Source organism: Mchenga conophoros, linkage group LG9, assembly GCF_057382185.1.
Source record: "Mchenga conophoros isolate Kocher_MC1m ecotype Shallow Benthic linkage group LG9, M_conophoros_male_GT1.1, whole genome shotgun sequence".
NCBI classification, from domain to species: Eukaryota; Metazoa; Chordata; class Actinopteri; order Cichliformes; family Cichlidae; genus Mchenga; species Mchenga conophoros.
The window spans coordinates 10,783,847-10,804,469 of NC_140534.1; the positions used below are offsets into that span (position 1 = coordinate 10,783,847).

The following is a 20,623-nucleotide window of genomic DNA, read 5'->3' on the forward strand; positions in this document are numbered from 1 at the left end:
ACTCGGACTTTTACACCAGTGACTTGAGACTCGACTCTGACTTGCCTGACATTACTTGAGACTCTACTTGAGACTTGAGGATAAAGACTTGAGACTTACTTGAGACTTGCAAAACAATGACTTGGTCCCACCTCTGGCTTTATCAAGTTTCATTTTCAGCGCTGTGTATTTTTCCTGCACGTCTTCAAGCTTGCAGTCCGTTTGTTTCTGTTTAATTTCTTGTTGCTTTTGTTCTTGAAGCAACTCTTTATTTTTGTTCAGTGTTTTATCAAGCTTTACCTGAAGCGCTTTGTATTTTTCCTCCATGCCTTGGAGTTTGCACTGCTTCATGTCCTGTTGTTGTTTTTCTTGGAGGAGTTCTTAATTTTTTTTGCAGAGCTTCATTAAGCTTGATTTGCAAGCCTTTGTTGTGTTTCTCCATGTCCTGGAGCTTGAAATCCATTTCCTTCTGTTTTATCTCCTGTAGCCTTTTTTCTTGAAGAAACTCTTCATTTGTGTGCGGTCTTTCATCAAGCTTTACTTGCAGCTCCTGATTCTTTTTGTCCTTCAGCACTAGTTTTTCTAGTGCTTTATCAAGCTTTGCTTGGAGCTCAAAGTTTCTTCCCTGCATTTCTAGGAGTTCCATTTCTTTCAACTTTTGAATATCTTCCTTTTCTAGAAGCTGGTTGAATGATTTGTCTACTTGATCAGGAAGTTGAATTTTGTCTTCCTGATCACAAAGAGGAGAGTTGGGCTTTACTGTTTTTTTCTGTTTTCTCTGAGACATGTTTGAATCTGTAAACTGTCACTCTGTTTATATCTGAATTAACTAATTTCAAGAAACTGTTGCAATTACCTGGACTGCCTCAGCCCAGGTGATGTAACATTAGCAGACAGAGGGTTTGATGTTGCAGAATCTTTGGAGCTGTGCCATGCTGAACTGAAGAGCCCAGCTTTCACCAAAAGGAAGAACTAACTGGGCCCTAGATTGCCCAATCAAATCTCTTAATGCCACCTGCCCTCTCCTACATTAACTGTGGGCTCACCTTGTAGAACAGAGTTGAGTGTGGAAGAAATGGCAAAAATATGGAGCTGAAAAGCTGAGAGAGAAAAAGAAATGATAAATAAATCAATGTGTCAAATTAACTGACATGTTAGCTGGTAGAGTGCCCACTGCATTATATATATATCATCTCTTTTTTATAATAAATAATCAAAAACTTTATTTAAACTAAGATTTTAAAAAATATGTGCAGTGATTGATGTGCTCTCAGACATGTGCTTCAATCCACACACAAATACAAAACAATCTGACCACACGTACAACTGTTTCACAAACTCTATAAAGCATTCACACTCCAATGGATGCATCAGAAAGCAGCTTGGGATTACAATCTTGTCCAAGGATATTTCGCCTGCAGACTGGAGCAGCCAGGGATCAAACCAGAAAACTTTCTGATCAAAAGCTGACTTGTGCTAAATGCTGAACGGCAGCCAACCCATTTTAGCCATTTAATGAATGTGCCATTTAATCTTGGCTGCAGCCAAGATTAAATGGCACATTCATTAATTACAGAGTTACGGATTGTTACATGGAACTCAAAAGAAATAATGAACCCATCTCGTGTCCTGTGTCTTCTATAGCTGTCTGTACTTTTACTTCCAAAGTTCATCAGCAAACAGTTTGCAGGCCTCTAATTATCAGGCTGTACTCAAGCGCTTGAATTCAACCTAAAAGCTGTGCTGTCATACAGAACCAAGTACCCTCCGCGGAAACTATAGCTAATGTCACAACTGGATCTGATGAGACAGCTATGATTTCTGGACTCGAAGTAAATAATCCTGAATCAATTTATACAACATCTTTTTTTTTTTTTTTGCTTTCATAACAAATAGTTTGAGCCATATACAAATACAGAAGTGACAAATGGAAACATATTTACAATCCAAAGTCAGACTAACAGTTTTCAGTAGCACAGTCTTTTATTTACAGTCTGCTTCTCCTGGTGGTAAACCTCTATCACATGTTTGGATTAAAAATTAGGCCTATATAGCTGCTGGTTCCAGTTTAAGCAATATGTTAAAAATACTAAATTCTTCATTGATTTGAGCTGTGGGGTTTGCTATACACTGGCAGAAAATTGTAGAGTAAATGGTGAAAACAAACAAACCAAATAACAAGATCCTTGAATTCCATCTTTTTTATTAACAGAAACTCCAACAAATTTGTGCCCAATTGATGATGTTTGGGACATGAAAAGTCCAGTCCAGCAGGTGGCGGTAATGCGCCTTAAAGCTTTAACCGCCAAAAAATACAAGAGCAGAAGAAGAAGAAGCCGAGTTCCCGCTTTATGGCGTTTTTCTCTCCGATTATTGTCAAGACTGATTTAAAGGTAAGCACCGAGCTAATATTAATCCGAGTCTAGTTAATCTTGAGTTTAGCTCCTGAATGAGGCTTTCTGTTGCTCTCCTCGGTGTCTCTTCTCAAGTTTTTGTGAACAAGTTGGAAAAAAAAATCTGACTAAATTGACTCAAGCTGCTTTAAACTAATTTACAGAAAGATATCAGCAAAAGGTTGTGAAACACAGAGAAGAAAATAATTTTATTAGAAGAAAGCTTTTAAATGAGCTCATTGTAATCAGAGTTTGTGTTATTTTATTAGTCTGTTATTAAGGCTACTTAGCATCTCTGTGGCACCTGCACAGCTTATGAATGCAGCTTGCTAACTAAGCTAGCTAGCGCCACCCTTCTTCCATATAAGGTCACTTCCGGCTCCAAAAGACCCAACATGTTGGCGGTAAAAGTGCTATAATGAAATACATTTATGAGAAATGTAAAAATAAATGTGTTCCAGGCTAAAACACAGCTGCCTTTATCAGCGCAAAGTTGTGATGAGGCTTACTCAGATGATGGCTCAGATTTCTACACCCACTCGGATATACAGATGAAATCAAGACAAGTACATCAATACAAAAATTCACACGACTGTTCAAAAAATAATAAATTGCATGAATATAGGAAATCTTCCTCTCAGTGACTGAGTTGTCTCATTGTGTCCTCATTTTTTATAAATCAAGGCCTGAGTAACCCAACCTTAAGTGTTCATTAAGGTTTTTGTCACATAGATAGAAAATAAACTCAGAGATTAAGCGGCTGTTATAAACAGAGTGATTAGTTGTTCTGGTTTACGTGCTGAAAATGGTTTTATTTGTGTATGTTCAATGTGTTAGACTTGTACATAGTTAAATATATGATCAAATAATGTTGAATCCTGGATATGGATTTGTAAGCAATGAAATTTGAAATAAGGGGGTAGGAACAAGAAAACTTCATCCTACTCCTTTTCGAGCACACACATTCTGTAGACATAGATATTTACATGAAAACTTGATGATTTTTAAGTTTTGTTATTTTTATTTTTTTCTGTTGTTATTTCAATTATATTTGCATGTTTGAAATAAATTTTATCTATCTATCTATCTATCTATCTATCTATCTATCTATCTATCTATCTATCTATCTATCTATCTATCTATCTATCATTTCTCACGGCACACGTATATTGTCGGGTTTTTTCTTGGCCAGGGCATATTTTAAAGAGGAATTGCTCTCCTGGTACTGGTGTGTCATACTGCTGAATTTGGTATCGGTGCTCAAACCTTTTGTGTTTGTTTCAAACAAGTTGTCCACCCAGGGAAGCTAAAATGTGTTCTGTGTGTTCTCAGATGAAGATATGAGACACTTTGACTCTTCAGTGCAGTGTGGAGCTTAACAAAGTTCTGTTTTGTGTCCCAGCTGATCAGGAGGAGGAGAAGAGTCTGACGGAGCAGCAGAGGAAATTTCAGCTACTTGGACTCAGCTCAGCCACTGCAGAGAAAACAATGAGCTCAACACAGAAGGTGACAGATACTAGTGTTAAGAAATACTCCATTAAAAGCTGAAGTACTGATATGTATATTTTATGCTAAACTAAATGAACCTTGTGCAATATTAATGTAATGTAGAAATAATGTATACAATGTATACAATGCCTACATCTTAGACGGTGACGTTGCCTCTAAACATCAAAATGAGCAGGAAGATGTTAAAGTGGGATTCAGCAGGATTCAACCCTAAAATCAGCTGTAGTGGCTCAGTGTGGGGAAAAGGGTCACAGCTCACAATCATTTCTATTGAGAGCTCCAGTAGATTTTTTTAATGTGCAGGCTGTGATCAGCTGACCTGCTGCTCTCTGTGAATTCATCCAGATGTCAGCAGATGTTTCACGAGTTGTCCTGGCTGATTTCCTTTCTCTACACTGACAGTACACTGTCTTTATATTAGACACTAAACTGTTGGTATGTGGGTGGAGCTCAGTGAATGAATGTCAGCATCATGAGCTTAAGTTTAAGTTAATCTCTGCTACACTTGATGTAATCTAACTCTGACATGAGCACCACAGTCACTGTGCACCAGTCACACACTGTTCTTTACTTAAATCCATCACATTACAGTAAACTTGCCTGCTTATCCTGCACTAACCTGCAGAGGATTTTACTGCAGTCTTTACATCACATTGTGAGACAAACTGCACACAAACAGTTTGTGTGTTTACTGATGTTTGTTGGGCTGATAGAATTGCTGCATTTGAAATTACCTGCCACATAAAAAATATTACTCCATTTATTCTCGCTCGTCTTCTGTATTGCTAACTAGATGTTGAAATACCGCGACCGCAACTTATCAGCACCTGCAGTCGTTCAGGTTCTGGTGGTGTTTGGTGCCACACTCCACCTTCAGGTTTAAAACTAGTGTTAATGGAGGGAGTTTGAAGCTTCAGTTTGTTTAATGACTGCATTTCACTCACTGACTCTGTATCTCTGTCACTGCAGGACCAACGTGGACCGAGAAGTCAGCGCTCTCAGGAGGCCGACAAACCTCACAGAAGCAAGAGAGAGAAAAAAAACACCTGTGACGAGTGTGGGAAGGATTTTACCTGGAAGTTTAAACTAAAACAACATCAGCTCATCCACACTGGAGAGAGACCGTTCAGCTGTGACTTGTGTGGAAAGTCGTTTTCCTGGAAGAATTCCCTGAAAAGACACCAAGTCGTCCACAGTGGAGTTAAAGCTTACAGCTGTGATCAGTGTGGCAGAGCTTTTACTCAAAGTAGCAACTTACAGAGTCATCTAGTTACCCACTCTGGAGTTAAGGCATACAGCTGTGACATCTGTGGAAAAACCTTCAGCCGGCTAGGGTACCGAAATATACACGTACGCATTCACTCCGGAGAAGATGTGTACTGGTGTGATCAGTGTGGCAAATACTTTACAACAGACGCACACTTACAACGCCACATGTTTACCCACACTGAGGAGAGACCTTATCAATGTGACCTGTGTGAGAAGACTTTTAAAACTCCACAGTACCTGAGAGAACACCAACAGATCCACACCAGAAAGAGACTCTACAAGTGCAGTTACTGTGAGGTTTGTATTTTTATTTTATTCTTGTAAGTTCAGTCTGACTGTTTGGAACAAGTCTGCTCATTAAATTGTGTTAGCATGTTAGCACTTCTACTGCACCGAAGAGTAGCTCTGAGCCATTATTCAGGTTTTCATTTCATTTAAGTGTAAGTCAGATGTTACTGTAATATTAAATAAGTATTGCTGTAGTATTATGGTGGTAGTATTGTAGTTATTGTAGCCCAGTAAACTGAGTGTGTTAATCGAAACAGTAAAATGTAATTGGACGTCTGCAGAGATGCTCTTTATTTCAGGCGACTTTCAGGATAAAAGTGTTGAAGGACTGACTTACACTGTCTTTGTGTCTTTGTTTAGAAGCAGAGCGACACAGATGGATCCACTTCTCAACCCTGTCATCGCTGTGGTGGTGGGAAAGACTTTCGTTGTGACATCTGTGGAAAAACTTTCAGTCACCAAGCCAGCCTAAAAATACATCAACGTAAACACACTGGAGACAAACTGAAATACTGCAAAGAATGTGGGAGAAGCTTCCCCACATCAGCTGAGTTAAAACAACATGAACTCTTTCACAGTGGGGTCAAAAAGCACCTCTGTGATCAGTGTGGGTCATCCTTCACCACTGCAGGTAACCTTAAAAGACACAAACGAGTCCACACAGGAGTGAAACCATACAAGTGCAGACACTGTGACAAAAGCTTCTCACATTCAGGTAATCGTAACGAGCATGAACGTACACACATGGAAGGAAACTACAGCTGTGAGCAGTGTGACAAGAGCTTCAGTAATCTCAGTTCATACTCTGCACACAAACGATCCCACGTTACTAATAAACTGTTTCACTGTTACCACTGTGCCAAAACATTCACTTCATCATCTGCTCTGTGCAAACATCAGCGCGATCACGCAGGGCTGAAATCATTCCCATCACAGGATCAGAGTGAATCTGAAGAGAGAGAAACATCCTCTGGTTTCAGAGTCCAACTTAAAACCCTGGAGATCAGGCTCCACAGAGCTCAGGTCGGCTCTCCTTAAGTTTAAGTTTAAGTTCAAATGAGGCTGTGAATCAAACTTCCTGTAGTTCCATGTTAATCTTTATAAATTGTTCTTCTGTTTGTGTTCAGTCGTTACCTTTTTTTTTCAGTGGTTGGATTAAAAATCAGTTTTCTGTTGTTTAAGTTTTTATTGAATGTATTTTGTTAAATAAAGTTAAAAAAATGTTAAATAAAGAATTGTTTGAACGACAAAGATTTTGAGCCATGATGTCATTTCCTGTATTTCAGAGTAAAGACTGAAGTGACAAATGGAAACATGTTTACAGTCATGGAATAAACACTGATGGGTCATCTGTAGGAAGTACTATTGCTGACCTGACAGACTCGACCTTGTTTACAAAGAAAGAAAGGAACTGATGACACGTGTCAGCAGAGGCTTTCAGGGTTGTTTAGAGTAGAGCTGATAGTCTTAAAGAGAACACGGCGATTATGACAATTTAACACAATGATCTGAGAAAAATATCTGTTTCTTTCATTTTTACTGTATTCTGATCAAATTTCCAACATTCTTTTAACATTTCAAAAGAATTTGTCTTTCTTCCACTTTCACACTTGGCCCTAAAAACACCAACATCTGTGCATCACTCTTGTGTCAGTCTAATGAACCTAACATGTGAGTGATACATAACACACATTCACACTGGCTGCATATATCAGTCCGGGGGGGCAGAGCAGAACTCTGTATGAATCAGACGCGCTCACATATTCAGGCTTTCCAGAGGCGTTTACCATCAGAAGAAGCAGAACAATGAATCATCAGCACCCTGCAGAAGAACACAGCAAGCAACAACTCTAACAATAAAGACGTGCTGGAGCCAAAAGATGCAGATAGCGAGTTTTAAACGATAACGCACAGGATCAAAGGGGGAGAGGGTAAAAACCCACTGCCTCCTGAGATAAAGATCAGCAAGTCAAGCTGGCAGCAGACGACACAAAACGCTCTCTGGAGGAGGCGGCGACTGTGGAGCAGGCCGACGGAGAGGCGGATCGGCAGACAGGAAGCTCCCGGGGTCCCACAACAAGATGTTGCGCGTCAGACTGGAGCAGGATATCCCCATGTTGGTGACACTGCCCATCGAGGTACAGCCCAACTTGGCAAACCAACCCTTCCCTTTCTTGGACACCACACTGGCTGATCTGGGCATCCAAGACTGAGTCTCACTCCGTGTGGGGACGTTTTTTTGTTTTTGTTTGTTTTTTAAGAAGCAATCATGTGTATATATTCAGCTCAGAGCTGAAGGAGAGGGTGGTTTGGGTTGACAACAAGAAGACCCATCCTAGAGGTACGGCGGTGGGATCCAACTGCAGGGATGTGGTCAGATGGCAGTCTGTGGAAATCAGGTGACAGTGAGAGCAACTTGATTTTCCTATTTTGTCCTTCAGATACGAGTGAAAGCCCAGATGCCAGGAGACAAGCAGCTCCAGGAGGTCCTGTACAGCACCGAGGTCCACACTGACCGCTCCTTCTGCTGCACTGGAATGGATATCCTGCCCTGGAAACAGACGTGTGCAGGTCTAGAAGCAGTTTAAATCCCATACTTTTTTGATCTGTGAGGCTCTTAATGTCACGTCTGCAGCCATGAAAGTCAGCTCAGGGTTTCTTGATTCTGATTTTTCTTTGCTGTGTCACATTTAGCTCATATCTGTATTGCCATGCCCTGAAAACAAGCTGCCGGGCTTTAGTCAGGCTCAGGGACAACGGGAGATCTGAGGAGCAACACGATGAGAACAACTAAAACTGAACAAACTTAACATCTGATTACCTTTTTTATTTGTAAGAAAAAGTTTAACATGAACGCGCCAACTGTCCACAGCAAAGCTTATTATGACAAGACTGCTTTTATTCAGTGATGTCAAAGTGTCATCACTTCATACCTCTGAACTGACATTAGATGTATTGCATACCTTGTTAGAATTACACTGTTGAAGCATTTGTAAAAAGCTTCTGTCCTTGTTAATTTATGTTTTAGGATAAGTTTTTGGGCTGTGTAAGGTCACAGGTTGCATTTCTGAGCAGAGTAGTAAAGGTAAAGTAAGTGTTTTCAAAACTAGCCACTCAGCATGTGTACAAACAGTGAGAAATCTCTGAAGAAAACCGTTTGAAGGAGCAAGAGCACACGCTTTTCTCCACAGGTTAAAGCCCGCTGACTCCCAAAGAGCAATGGGAATGAAAAACTCTCCTTAGCAGATTAAATCCATTACTTCACACTCTTGAGAACAAAGCAAGAAGTGTGTCCAAACCGCGTAAAGAACAGCAGCAGCGATTTATAGTGAAGCAGGAAATCAAAATACAGAACACAGGATGGTGAACCCGAACTCCTAACATAAGAAAAAGTAAACACGGCATGCACGTTAACAAGGGTCTCTGCTGTGCAGGAAGTGAGGTCACAGCTGCTTGGACCTCAGCACTGTGGTTCTGGGCAAACTTTCTCATGAGTGCTACTGAAATGTTCTGGCTTTCTGTGGAGGAGAAACAAACTGAGAGTTAGAGGTCAACACTGGAGACAGATCACTACAAAAGAACCAAATACTGATGAGAGTGCTGTGCACGATGCTAAGAGACATTAGATATGAAGCTCTGAGTCATGAGGGTTCATTCAAAGGAATTTTAACATGCAATCTGATGAGTTATTCTGCATGTGGCCATAGAAATCTTCACCTTTATCAACATCCTTGTTGCCCACGACATGACTGGAAGCAGCAACTATGGGTTTCATTAAATTCACGACCTGAAAGAGATAAAAAAAATAAAATAAAAACATTTAAGAAAAAAGTGTAATTAAAAATATTTTTAAAATTTAGGGACAAAATGCACAATGTGAAGTAGTTCAAGATTTACATCAGAGCATGTCAAAGTTTCTGCATGTGTTGGATTGTAAGAATAACTGATTTAACATTTAATAAAAGAAATGATTGGTTGGAAGTTTTTCCTTTCAAAGCATCTTTCTAAACATGTGAACAGCTGCTCTTTAATAATCAATATGAATCAAAGACTTCTGTCAACACAAAATAAATGTAAGGAAACACACTTTCCTGTGCAACATCCAGTTTCTATAACTGACGACAAGCTTGGACCACAGTGATCTAAACTCATCCTCTACATTGGAAATGTAAACAAATGTAAATGTGGTTTTTACTGTACCAAGGCAGGGCTGTGTGTGTAGAGCACAGCCAGGCAGCTGAACACTGTATGGTTCTCTTTTTGGTCCTCTTCGAGCGGGAGACGAGCCACCAAAGCTGGCAACACCGGTCAGTGAACACATTCAGTTTTCAGGCCCCTCTTCTGTGGAACCAGCTTCCAGTTTGGATTCAGGAGACAAAATTTCAAGATTAGGCTTAAAACTTTCCTCTTTGGTAAAGTATATATTTAGGGCTGGACCAGGTGACCTTGAATCCTCCCTTAGTTATGCTGCAATAGACGTAGGCTGCCGGGGATTCCCATGATGCATTGAGTTTTTCCTTTCCAGTCTCCTTTCTCACTCAGTATGAGTTAATAGACCTCTCTGCATTGAATCATATCTGTTATTCACCTCTGTCTCTCTTCCACAGCATGTCGTTTATCCTGTCTTCCTTCTCTCACCCCAACCGGTCGCAGAAGATGGTCCCGCCCCTCCCTGAGCCTGGTTCTGCTGGAGGTTTCTTCCTGTTAAAAGGGAGTTTTTCCTTCCCACTGTCGCCAAAGTGCTTGCTCATAGGGGGTCATATGATTGTTGGGTTTTTCTCTGTATCTATGAAGCGCCTTGAGGCGACTTTTGTTGTGATTTGGCGCTATATAAATAAAATTGAATTGAATTGAATTATCTGAGGAAGAAGCAGAGTTGGTTTGTTTCCAGCTGAAATCATCCAGGCTCAGGAATTTGAATCGATCCACATCATTTCTGCTTGAACTAGAGAACATGAGTGTCGACTTACATTTGGTCTGTGAGACACATGTCATAGTGACAGTATTTGGGTTAATATGGCATTACTCACCCTGGTCGCATTTCTTCAATATCAGGCACCAAGTTCAGGAACTCGTTCCTTTGCAGCCCGCGCAAGGTAGGAGGTCTCCAGAGTGGGAACCATCGGGAAGTTTTCACAGTCTGAGCAGGAGGGACTGGAGGCACGTGAGCTGTTCTCAGGGGTCCTTTAACACAAATCACACCAAGTTAGAATCAAATAGATAACCTGTCAATAACCGTTTGCAGATCGAGGTCAATGTTCCTAAAAATATGTTTACTTCTGGCCCATGGAGCCACAGCGCGAGTCCGAGAGAGAGGGGCAGGTAGAGGAAGGGGTGAGGGTGGCACTGCTGAAGCTCGTCACGGATGGATCACGTCCGATCGGTGAGATGAGAGAAAGCTGAAGTGAAACAACAGCAGGATGAGGTAGACGTCAATATAGGAACTCCCTGATGTGACACAGAAAGGCTATTTTTTTATTTCTTTGTATTATTTCTCACCTTGCAGTCACTGATGCTGTTCACCAGCTGCTTGTATTCAGTATTGAAGGTGTGTGTCAGAAGGCGCAGGCACTACAACACAACAGGAACAAGACCGATCAGCTCCGAGCAGAGAAGGAAGAAGGCAGCAACAAGAACGCCCACTAAGCCCACGTTTTTCTCACCTTGGTGGCCAGCTCCTTCTCACGCTTTCAAAGGTGGTGCTGGAGATCTGCGAGGAGACGGAGGTGGATGTGGACAGAGTGCCGGAGCTCACGCTGGGGGACAGAGACTCACTCAGGGACTTGGTGGTGGGAGCTGTTCCCACGGGAGCCGCCTCTCCCAGAAGGTGACGGGTCTTTTCCACCTGGACGAAAGATGGGGGCGAATGTGAGGTGGGGAGAAGAGGGGAGGTTAGTCATGTAAAGTCTGTACTCTAAGAAAAAACTTTTTAGAATAGCACTTTGGTCTTTGAGTTGAAAAGTCATTTTTCCCTCTACGATATTAAACAGATTTATTTCTTTATGAATCTTTTAAGGCCCCACCTCCTGCAGCTGCTCCATCTTCTCCAGCTCCCACTGGTGCTCTAGGATGAGGCTATCTCCTCTGGGCCTCCAGCCGGCCAGGTTCTCCTCTCCACGCACATAAGCCACTGATGTGTCCAGGACCTTCCTCCTCCTCCTCTGCATCCCTGCTCAGGACATGAGCCCTCATTAGGATGAAGCTCTCCACAGAATTATGATAAAACAGCTGCCGTTCTTTAAACATGTTTCATGGCCGCTCACCTGGGCTTCCAGTGTCAGACATCTTACACAAGCTCAGCTCGTAGATCCCAGTCACTCGGTTGCTATAATGAAGCAGAAGTTTTGAACAAGGAAACTTTGTAACAGGGCAGATATCTTTGATTGTGAAACAGAGATGGCCACAGTGCAGCAGCCCAGATTTACCAGTCAGGAGTTTTGGAGTAAACAGTCCCAAAGAGGTTCTTGAGAGAACGGGGTGGGGAAATCTTGGCGTCTCGGGAGTAAAAGACCGTGCAGATGTCTTTGGTGATAATGGCAGGCTGGATGCAATGGTCCAGCTGCAGAGAGGAGATAAAGGGTGTGTGTTAGACACGATGACATCAAGAGACTTAAAAACACGTACAAACAGGTACAACACGGCGGAGCAGCGGCTGACCTCCAGATACGCAGATAAGGTCATGTAGATCTTCTCTCCGTAGGGAGTGACGCGGTTGAGCAGGAGGGAACCTTTTAAGGGTGTTTTTATTTGTGCTCCCTGGCCTGGAAATAAACGGTTTCCGATCAGACCTGCTTCATCTTCGTGCCATTGGTATCTGACTCGCTTGCTCCCCCATGCATTTTAAAAGAATCCTTCTCTTCAGCATGAAGTTCTGGCTCAGCTTTAGTGTCTGCGTTACATGTACACAAAGACAGAAACATTCAATGATAAAAACACACAGTGGAATAAAATTGTGAGACGTCATCAGTTGATGCAGTTTAAGGACACTTGTTCTTCTGTGCAGTCTCACCTGGAGCTCACGCTTCTAGTTCATGCCATCATGACCAAAGATTCTTCAATTAATAGTTTAAAGATGTCCATGAATGCACTGCTAACTGCTCTTCACCCTGATGTCTTTACCCCGCCTGTAAGAAAGCAAAGAAAAGGCTAACATTAGAAACAGCCACCAACCAATCCCTTTTACTCCACCACCCAAAAACCAGTGAGAAACACTAGCTAGTATTAACTTGGAATCAAAGTGCACTAATCCCCAGGCTCCCAGCATAACATACAGTCCAACACAAACTCCACAAACTGTCTTGCTTCAGCTGACTTTCCTTCACCTTCTCTCCAAACAATCTGTTGTGCTCTTTTCAGCACAAAGCCACACTCCTGCTCACTGATCCTCACCTCTTTTTAACCTAGTCTCAGCAACTTTGTCCCATAGCTTGCACATCCTTTCCACCTCCATCTTTCTTCCCAGCCAACTGATACATACCTTTTCTCCTTCCTTAAAAGCCAGCCTAAGAAATACGAGTTCATAAACGCCACAGAGAAATAAATCAGAGGAATAAAATGCAAATGATATTGCTTACACTGAACAGCAACACCCAGGTGAGGATTATCTAATGCCAAATTTTCCAAACAATGAACAAACCGTGCCCTTTGTCTCACCATGTCTAGAGTGTAGAGGTCAGCCAATGTCGCTCGGATCTGCTGCACAGCTTGAGGCTGGTCTGGGAAGAATCTGTCCAGGACTCCAGGTCTGGGGAGCACTTGCTGAACCTTCTTGGTACCAGCCAGGTGAGCGCTGATATCTGGACACTTCACAGCTCGAGAGCGCTCCATGAGGAGACGAGCATCCCAGCTCTGCAATGGAAAACAGACAATGAATTCTCTGCTTTTTATCATTAGATGTATTTCTGTATTAAAAAATTCCGTTTAGTGGGCCACTTTGTGCTGGAAGAATTTTTCCAGCATAAAATAGCCTCTATCATTTCACTAACTAACTTATTTCACTGCTGCTAATGACGTTTCACAAACTGTCACAGGTTTTTTAGCTTCGTTCGTATAAACTTTCTTGTGGTTGAGATTCCCGAGAAAACAGCCAGCACACTGAGCAGCAGAGGGTGACAACAGTTGGTTTCAACAAAAAAACGGCATCAAAAAAGTCACGGTCATCAGAGCAACATCAGAGAAACAATAAAGTCTAACCATGGAAGGCACAAACACAAAGAACATCAACAATGAGCACCTTTCTTTTTGCTGAAAGTGATATAGCTTTCTGTTACCATCAACTGAAACCGCCAACATTTCAGGTGTGCATGCTGGGCAGCTGAAGCTGACATCACAGCACAGCTGCTCTTCCTCATCCAGAAAGCTGTGCTGCAGTGCATCGCTTTTGGCACGCCCAGTCTGTATGTACAGAAACATAACAGAGGAGTAAATATTTGCATCTGCTTATTGAAAAACAATATCAAAGAAATACTTCACTCAGCCTTCCCCCACACTTGCAGTTGCTTGCAAAAGTATTCGCCCCCTCAGATCTGTGGCAAGATCTGAAACTGCTGTTCACAAACGCTGTCCATCTAATCTGACTGAGCTGGAGCTGTTTTGCAAAGAAGAATGGGCAAAGATTTCAGTCTCTAGATGTGCAAAGCTGGTAGAGACAGACCCTAAAAGACTGGCAGCTGTAACTGCAGCAAAAGGTGGTTCTACAAAGTATTGAGTCAGGGGGCTGAATAATTACGCACACCCCACTTTGCAGTTATTTATTTGTAAAAAATGTTTGGAATCATGTATGATTTTCCTTCCACTTCTCACGTGTGTTGGTCCACTTCTTCTTTGTGTTGGTCTTTCACGTGGAAGTCCAATAAAATTGATTCATGTTTGTGGCTGTAATGTGACAAAATGTGGAAAAGTTCAAGGGGGCCGAATACTTTTGCAAGCCACTGTAGTACCACGCTCCAACAGTTTTGCAAAAGCTTCCCTGGAGAATCATGGAGAAAATACTTTTAGTTCCAGGAAGGAGCTCAAGAGGTCTAAAGTGTAAAGAGTAGACATGTTGACAGATGCTGGCCAATATCCACTCCTAACCAGGTCCTTTAAATCAGGGCTGCACTGCTGCTGCCATGTTTGACATCTGTGTATCGCCTGGTGCACATCATAACGTCCTTGGACCAAAAAGAAGAAGAAACAACATGAATAATACACCACTGCCTTCACAGATGACTTCTGTTAAAGCAATACCATGTTCTGATTGTACAGCAAGGGCAGAAAACATGCTCCATCACACTATGTTCAAATCCATCACAGAAACCTAAATAGCAGGTTGCTGTTTACTATTAATGTCGATTAAAATCACGATTTTTCCTGCTGATACTGTGAAGTTTACGCAACCCACAGGAGCAGTTTCAAAGCTTTACTGTTGGCAGAATGCGAGCTACCAAGAAAGAGAAAACCACTTAAATAGATTCTTTCTAACTGGCTGTAGACACATATGAAAACCAAAATTACATGTGGTTGGAGGAATGGCTTTAAAAACATCAATAACACTTTCTCTGCTGTGGAGTGGCTGATGTTCGTGATGTAGAACATCACAATCCCCACAGAACCATTCCTCTGGAAGACACTCTCTGCACATAGACAGGACTTTGAACAAATTCAGCAAAATTTGAATAACTGAAAGTAGTATGCACTCAGATCCAGCCACTCTTGACAAAGGTAGCAGCTTCTATTTTGATATTATAGCTCCGGGTGGCTCAGTGTGCTTCACTATGAGCTGACGGTTAAAAGGACATTTGTCAAACTCATGTGGTTTTATAATTATTAAACTTCTCACACGCTCAAAGACATAAATGTCAGCCAACAAGGCATCGCTCATCAAGCTTAGCTCCATAGAAATGTATGTTATTGACACTTAATAACAGCAGGGTGAAGACAGTGGCAACACAGAGGATGGCCAACAGCTTCTGTGTCAGTGAGACATTTCAGCTGGTGTGGCCGTGCTTCTTTCCAGCACTCAGCAGCTTTCTGCTGCCAAAAGGACCGTGACACTGCCCTACTTCTTTGAGCCTCCGGAGAACGACATCAATCCAAAAAAGCAGACAGCCTTTTCAAATACTTTTCTCTAAAGAATGCAAATATCAAGTATTCTTACTCCCCTTTCTTTCTGATAATGTCACTTTTACAAATCCTGTCCCATCAGCTCTCATGGCTGGTTTGGCTTTGAGGGTCGGGGAGGACAAAAAGCTATTAAGGACCTTTTGATCTGCAGTCCAGTTCTCCTCTAAAGTATTAAGGATGAAGCAACAGTGCTCCTCTTTGCTATTCTGAAATGTGTGTTAAACACAGTGTAGAAGGTAAGTAGAAGCTTACACAGCACCATCAGCCATCATGCTAAATTTGCATCTTCAAAAGTCAATGCAGCCAGACTCACACCTGATTAGAAATGTTCAGGAGACACTGTTGAATGTTTAGTGTTAACTTAAATCACTCATCATTTACAGTATTACAGAGTTCAGGGTTATGGGTTAGCACTATCATGTTACCCGTAACTGTATTAACTATGGTAGTAACTTAACTAGCAGTGTTGGTCAAGTTACTTGAATAAAAGTAATCAGTAACTAATTACTGATTACTTCCCCTAAAAAGTAATCCCCTTACTTTACTGATTACTTATTTTCAAAAGTAATTAATTACTTAGTTACTTTTTAAAAACATGATTTATGACCTGAATAGGTAATAACGCAATAGATCTTTCAGCCCAATTCTACTTTTTCTGCATCATCCATCATACAAAATGTAATCAAATGGAAAAGTCTGTTTTTAAAACTTGTTTTATTAGTTTGAATCTTTTTACTTTATGCATCAAGCAAAAATTAAATTATATGCAACATCCTGACTAGAAGAAATTTGTGGAAGAATCCGCGAGTCTCTCTGTGAATTTCCAATCCCGTAGTAGCGTACTCGGTGCTTGCTCTGAAGTTAAGGGTTTTTTCGCTGTAAAAAGAAGTTTCTAAAAGTTTTTGTCACTTTTTACGGAATCAAACTCAAAGTAAGCTCAGTACTTCCACGCTTTAAACGCTGCACGGTCATACTCTCTCTGCACTCCTCCATAGATTATCCATTCTTGATCTGCACACAGCTGTTATTGTCATGAGGCACTCTGGCCAAAAATTTTTCAGTAACGCAGTAACGCAGCGTGCTTACGGGAAAGTAACAGTAATCTAATTACCTTTTTTGCAATAGTAATCCCCTTACATTACTCGTTAATTGAAAAAAGTAATTGGATTACAGTAACGCTTTACCCCGCGTTACTGCCCATCTCTGGCTGTGAAACACTAATGAAAAATGATTAACTCAAGTTTTTGCTGCTAAAGTTGGTTCCATCAGCTGCTGAATCACAGGATGTACTTGGTTATAGTCATTTGTGCATTTTGGGTTGCTTTAAATAAATAATGATGTGTTGTAATCATCCAGATCTAGAACCTTAAACTGCTTTTTCAGTGTCTGTAAATGAATTTCTTTCTTATCATTGGTGTCGGCTTCTGATTTGTCTGTTGTCAAGGTCTCACCTCAGTGTGATTCCTCACGTTTTGTCATGATTAAAGGATGAATGTGAACACAGCTTCAGTGTAAATGTGAATGAAAAAAAAAAAAGCTGGAAAAAGGAGGAGCCCGGAGCTTCGTCTTTCGCTCGGCCTACCCCGATATAGCAGACCGACCGTCAGAGACTCGAACTTGGCCGTTAAACTCTGGGGTCTGAATGCTGGCCTCTTAACGCTGCGCACCACACAGCCGGCCAGAAGAAAATAGAAAAAAAGGACATTTATCTTCTGTTGTTCAACAATTTTTTTCGTTTTTTTAAATCTATTTAGCTTGTTGTGCAGTATTGTTGCTGTAAACAGTGTTGCTGTAAACAGTGTGTCACGTTATTGAAAAAAGTAATCGGATTACAGTAACGCGTGGGCAGTTAACATCTCTGTTAACTAGTCATGATAGAAGCCAATATTTCTGTCCTAACATGGTCGGAATATGTTTGACTACAAGCTAACATTTACAGCATGACTTTAAGCTAGCACCATAAAGACAGTAAAAGACACTGTAATATGTAGAAATGCATGTGAAAAGTGTTATATTAGCAGTGGTTGTGCTACTCCACACAGCCACTTTAACATTACTGACACTGTGTTTCTTACCTGTAAACAGCGGGTCTTGTGTGATAAAAGCTTGTGCAGAAAGTAGCAGGTGTAGACTGGTCCATAGCACTGTATGAAGTGATAAGATGTGAAAGGACATATATAGGGTACCTTAAAGGGCGCCTTAAAAGTGTTTCCCTGAGCTTTTACTTGCAGCTTGATATCTAAATAAATGTAAATAAATGTGAATGAAAAAAAGAGAAACGAGAAAAAGGAGGAGCCCGGAGCTTCGTCTTTCGCTCGGCCTACCCCGCTATAGCAGACCGACCGTCAGAGACTCGAACTTGGCCGTTAAACTCTGGGGTCTGAATGCTGGCCTCTTAAGGCTGCGCACCACACAGCCGGCCAGTTGGAAATAGAAAAAAAGGACATTTATCTTCTGTTGTTCAACAATTTTTTTTTTCGTTTTTTTAAATCTATTTAGCTTGTTGTGCAGCATTGTTCCACACAAATGACACATGGAAACCTAGCTATTTTTTTATTGGCTTTCACAAAATGGGACTGCCAATGTTGGAGGTGTTACTGCGCCAAAGTCTTCCTGCTAGCCGGAAACCTGCTGGCGGCGCCACTATGTTCTCAGCACACTCTTCAGCATCAGCTTTGTTGCCTGTTTTCGGCACACCTACCTAGTCCCACTCATCCACTTTATCTGCTCATGGCAGATTTACCCACACTGAGCACTCCTTGGATTAAGGTAAATTGAAGCAGGTCATTATAAAAAAGACACACAGTTTATCATCTTATCCTTGTGCAACAGCTAAAAGCACTCTGTTCATTTGTTTGCTAGATTAGCCGCTAGCATACACACTGTGTTAGAGGCTTGTTGCTACCTAGTTAGCGATGCTACACACCTGTTACTGTGTATTTTTCAATGATTCAGCACTCCTTGGATTTTTAGACAGTAATGAGATCATGTGCACACTCCACAGAGGTCCAGAGTCCAAATGTGACCTCTAGCACCAAACGCTTGCTGTAGTTGTTGGTGTCAGAGGTGACACACAAGGTATCAGGTTTTCTGTGTGATTACTTTTTCATATAGGACCAAGTATGTTTGGATAGCGTTTTGCCCTTGAAAACTGCTGTTGAATATTAGACATTGTTGTCTAATGTTATAAATGTATTGATGTGAAAGGTGTAAGTGTGACAAATATGGAATAAGATAGGAAATCAGAAAGGAGGCAAATACTTGTTCACAGGGCTATAGTCTGTAAATGGTCTTCTTTTGGCTATAGTAGATCTTTTACTTGTTCATTTTTTAATTGTTTGTTAAAATAGTTTTTTTCCATCATATTGAGTATAGAGGAATGCAACTGTGAGCTTTAGCAATTATCCCGCTTCAACAGGACCGTGATCCCGATGTGTGAGACAGCAGGGTGCTGCCACTGGTGTTGTAATGTGTGATTTAGTTCCTCCTAACATTTCAGTTTTCTTCCAGTATCTATCCTCTGTGATTACTGGCTCTTTAGACAGATTTAATAGAAGTGTGTGAGCTATTGGCTCAGTATAAAGGGTCAGTAGTGTTTTCATGTCACCTATCCATCCTCCATTTAGTCACCCAAAGCATGTAGTAAATACTGCTCACTTTTATTCACCTTCTCTTAAATCCAGAAAAATTCCCACTTGTTAACGTTGAGTGTGTGTGTGTGCGTGTGCGTGCGTGCGTGTGCGTGTGCGTGTGCGTGCGTGTGTGTGCGCGTGCGTGCGTGCGTGTGTGTGTGCGTGTGTGTGTGCGTGCGTGTGTGTGTGCGTGCGTGCGTGTGTGTGTGTGTGTGTGTGCGTGTGTGTGTGCGTATGTGTGTGTGTGTGTGTGTGTGTGCGTGCGTGCGTGTGTGTGTGTGCGTGCGTGTGTGTGTGTGTGCGTGTGTGTGTGTGTGTGTGCCAGTTGCAGCCTCCAAGTTGAACACCATCACCAAATCCAACCTGGGTCAGTGTGTCAGCAAGTACGACCTGCTGGTCTGGTTTGAGATCAGCGAGCTGGAGCCCACTGGAGAGTGAGTATCCACCTGGAGTGTTATATTCACGCACAAGCTTTAAAGGAACCATAAAAATGATCTCCAGGAAGAATATTATAAGTTGGGATGTTGTGTCACCTCCTCCCTCCATGCACAGGTACATCCCAGCCATCGTGGATCACAGTGGAGGCCTGCCCTGTCATGGTACCTACCTGCTGCACCAGGTACAGGATTGGTGCACATGTTGTTTCCTTATTACTCACACAGTGGTAACTGCTTCCTTTGTACACAGTTGAATATCTTCTTTTAAAGCGTAATGTTGCTCTAGCTGTGCTCACTGTGATCCTGAGCTCCTGTTATGTTTGCTGCAGGGGATCCAGCGGAGGATCACAGTGACCCTCATCCACGAGAAAGGCAGCGAGCTCCATTGGAAAGATGTTCGTGAGCTGGTTGTAGGTGAGCAGCCTGCCTTTAGGGTCTAGTCGTGCTATACCTCTGTGTAGAAAACAAAACCCCAAAGCACCGAAACAATGTTTTATAGTGTTTGTGTGCTTTTGATAGAGGAAGACAGGACAGAACATCATTAAAGGGATTTGACTTTGTGAGATCACCCTGAAAACGCACCACTCGGTTCACTCTGAGATATTTTCAGTCTGGAAAGATGAATCTGTCGGGCTTCAGGCTGCTTCTCACTTTAAGCAGTTCATGCTGTAGCTGATGGACCAAAAATGACATTTGATATTTTAGACATTCAGCTGCTGACTCTGAAGCCAACAGGCTCTTGAGTGTGGATGATTGTGTTGGTACTGGATGCTGTGATCAAACAGCTGTTCTGATCTGTCTTCATTCATGCCTGTTGTTATTAAGCCTCCTAAGCTCCAAACCAGTAAAAGCAATCTTTGGAGGCAACACCCTTTTTAGTACTTTGCTGTATTTGTTTGTGATTGTGTGACACTGAACCACAGTGCTATGTATATCCTCTGTAACACTCAGACGTTTCCAGATCAGTGTTTCCCCCTCAGCTGTTTCTCACTATAGAGTCTTTCCTCTGTAA

General features: G+C 41.8%; 2 protein-coding genes and 2 long non-coding RNA genes across 4 annotated transcripts; 2 read left to right on the top strand and 2 right to left on the bottom strand.

Moving 5' to 3' along the window:
• The first annotated feature begins 3,778 nt into the window (after nucleotides 1–3,778).
• Nucleotides 3,779–6,627, top strand: LOC146566788 (uncharacterized). The gene is made up of 3 exons (XM_085286454.1): nucleotides 3,779–3,878; nucleotides 4,851–5,447; nucleotides 5,799–6,627. Exons 1-3 carry the CDS (start codon nucleotides 3,861–3,863, stop codon nucleotides 6,474–6,476), a joined length of 1,293 nt encoding a protein of 430 aa, XP_085142580.1. The 5' UTR covers nucleotides 3,779–3,860; the 3' UTR covers nucleotides 6,477–6,627.
• A 515-nt stretch (nucleotides 6,628–7,142) lies between these two features.
• On the bottom strand, nucleotides 7,143–9,764 carry LOC146566789 (uncharacterized). The gene is made up of 3 exons (XR_014893835.1): nucleotides 9,639–9,764; nucleotides 9,156–9,225; nucleotides 7,143–8,956 (listed from the first exon to the last, which is right to left on the bottom strand). It is a non-coding gene; the product is annotated as an uncharacterized LOC146566789 (long non-coding RNA).
• A 2,308-nt stretch (nucleotides 9,765–12,072) lies between these two features.
• On the bottom strand, nucleotides 12,073–13,813 carry LOC146566790 (glutathione synthetase-like). Its single transcript, XM_085286443.1, has 4 exons — nucleotides 13,709–13,813; nucleotides 13,092–13,286; nucleotides 12,448–12,562; nucleotides 12,073–12,327 (listed from the first exon to the last, which is right to left on the bottom strand). Exons 1-3 carry the CDS (start codon nucleotides 13,811–13,813, stop codon nucleotides 12,554–12,556), a joined length of 309 nt encoding a protein of 102 aa, XP_085142569.1. The 3' UTR covers nucleotides 12,073–12,327; nucleotides 12,448–12,553.
• A 4,386-nt stretch (nucleotides 13,814–18,199) lies between these two features.
• Nucleotides 18,200–19,746, top strand: LOC146566791 (uncharacterized). Its single transcript, XR_014893842.1, has 3 exons — nucleotides 18,200–18,311; nucleotides 19,500–19,608; nucleotides 19,727–19,746. It is a non-coding gene; the product is annotated as an uncharacterized LOC146566791 (long non-coding RNA).
• The last annotated feature ends 877 nt before the right edge of the window (nucleotides 19,747–20,623 follow it).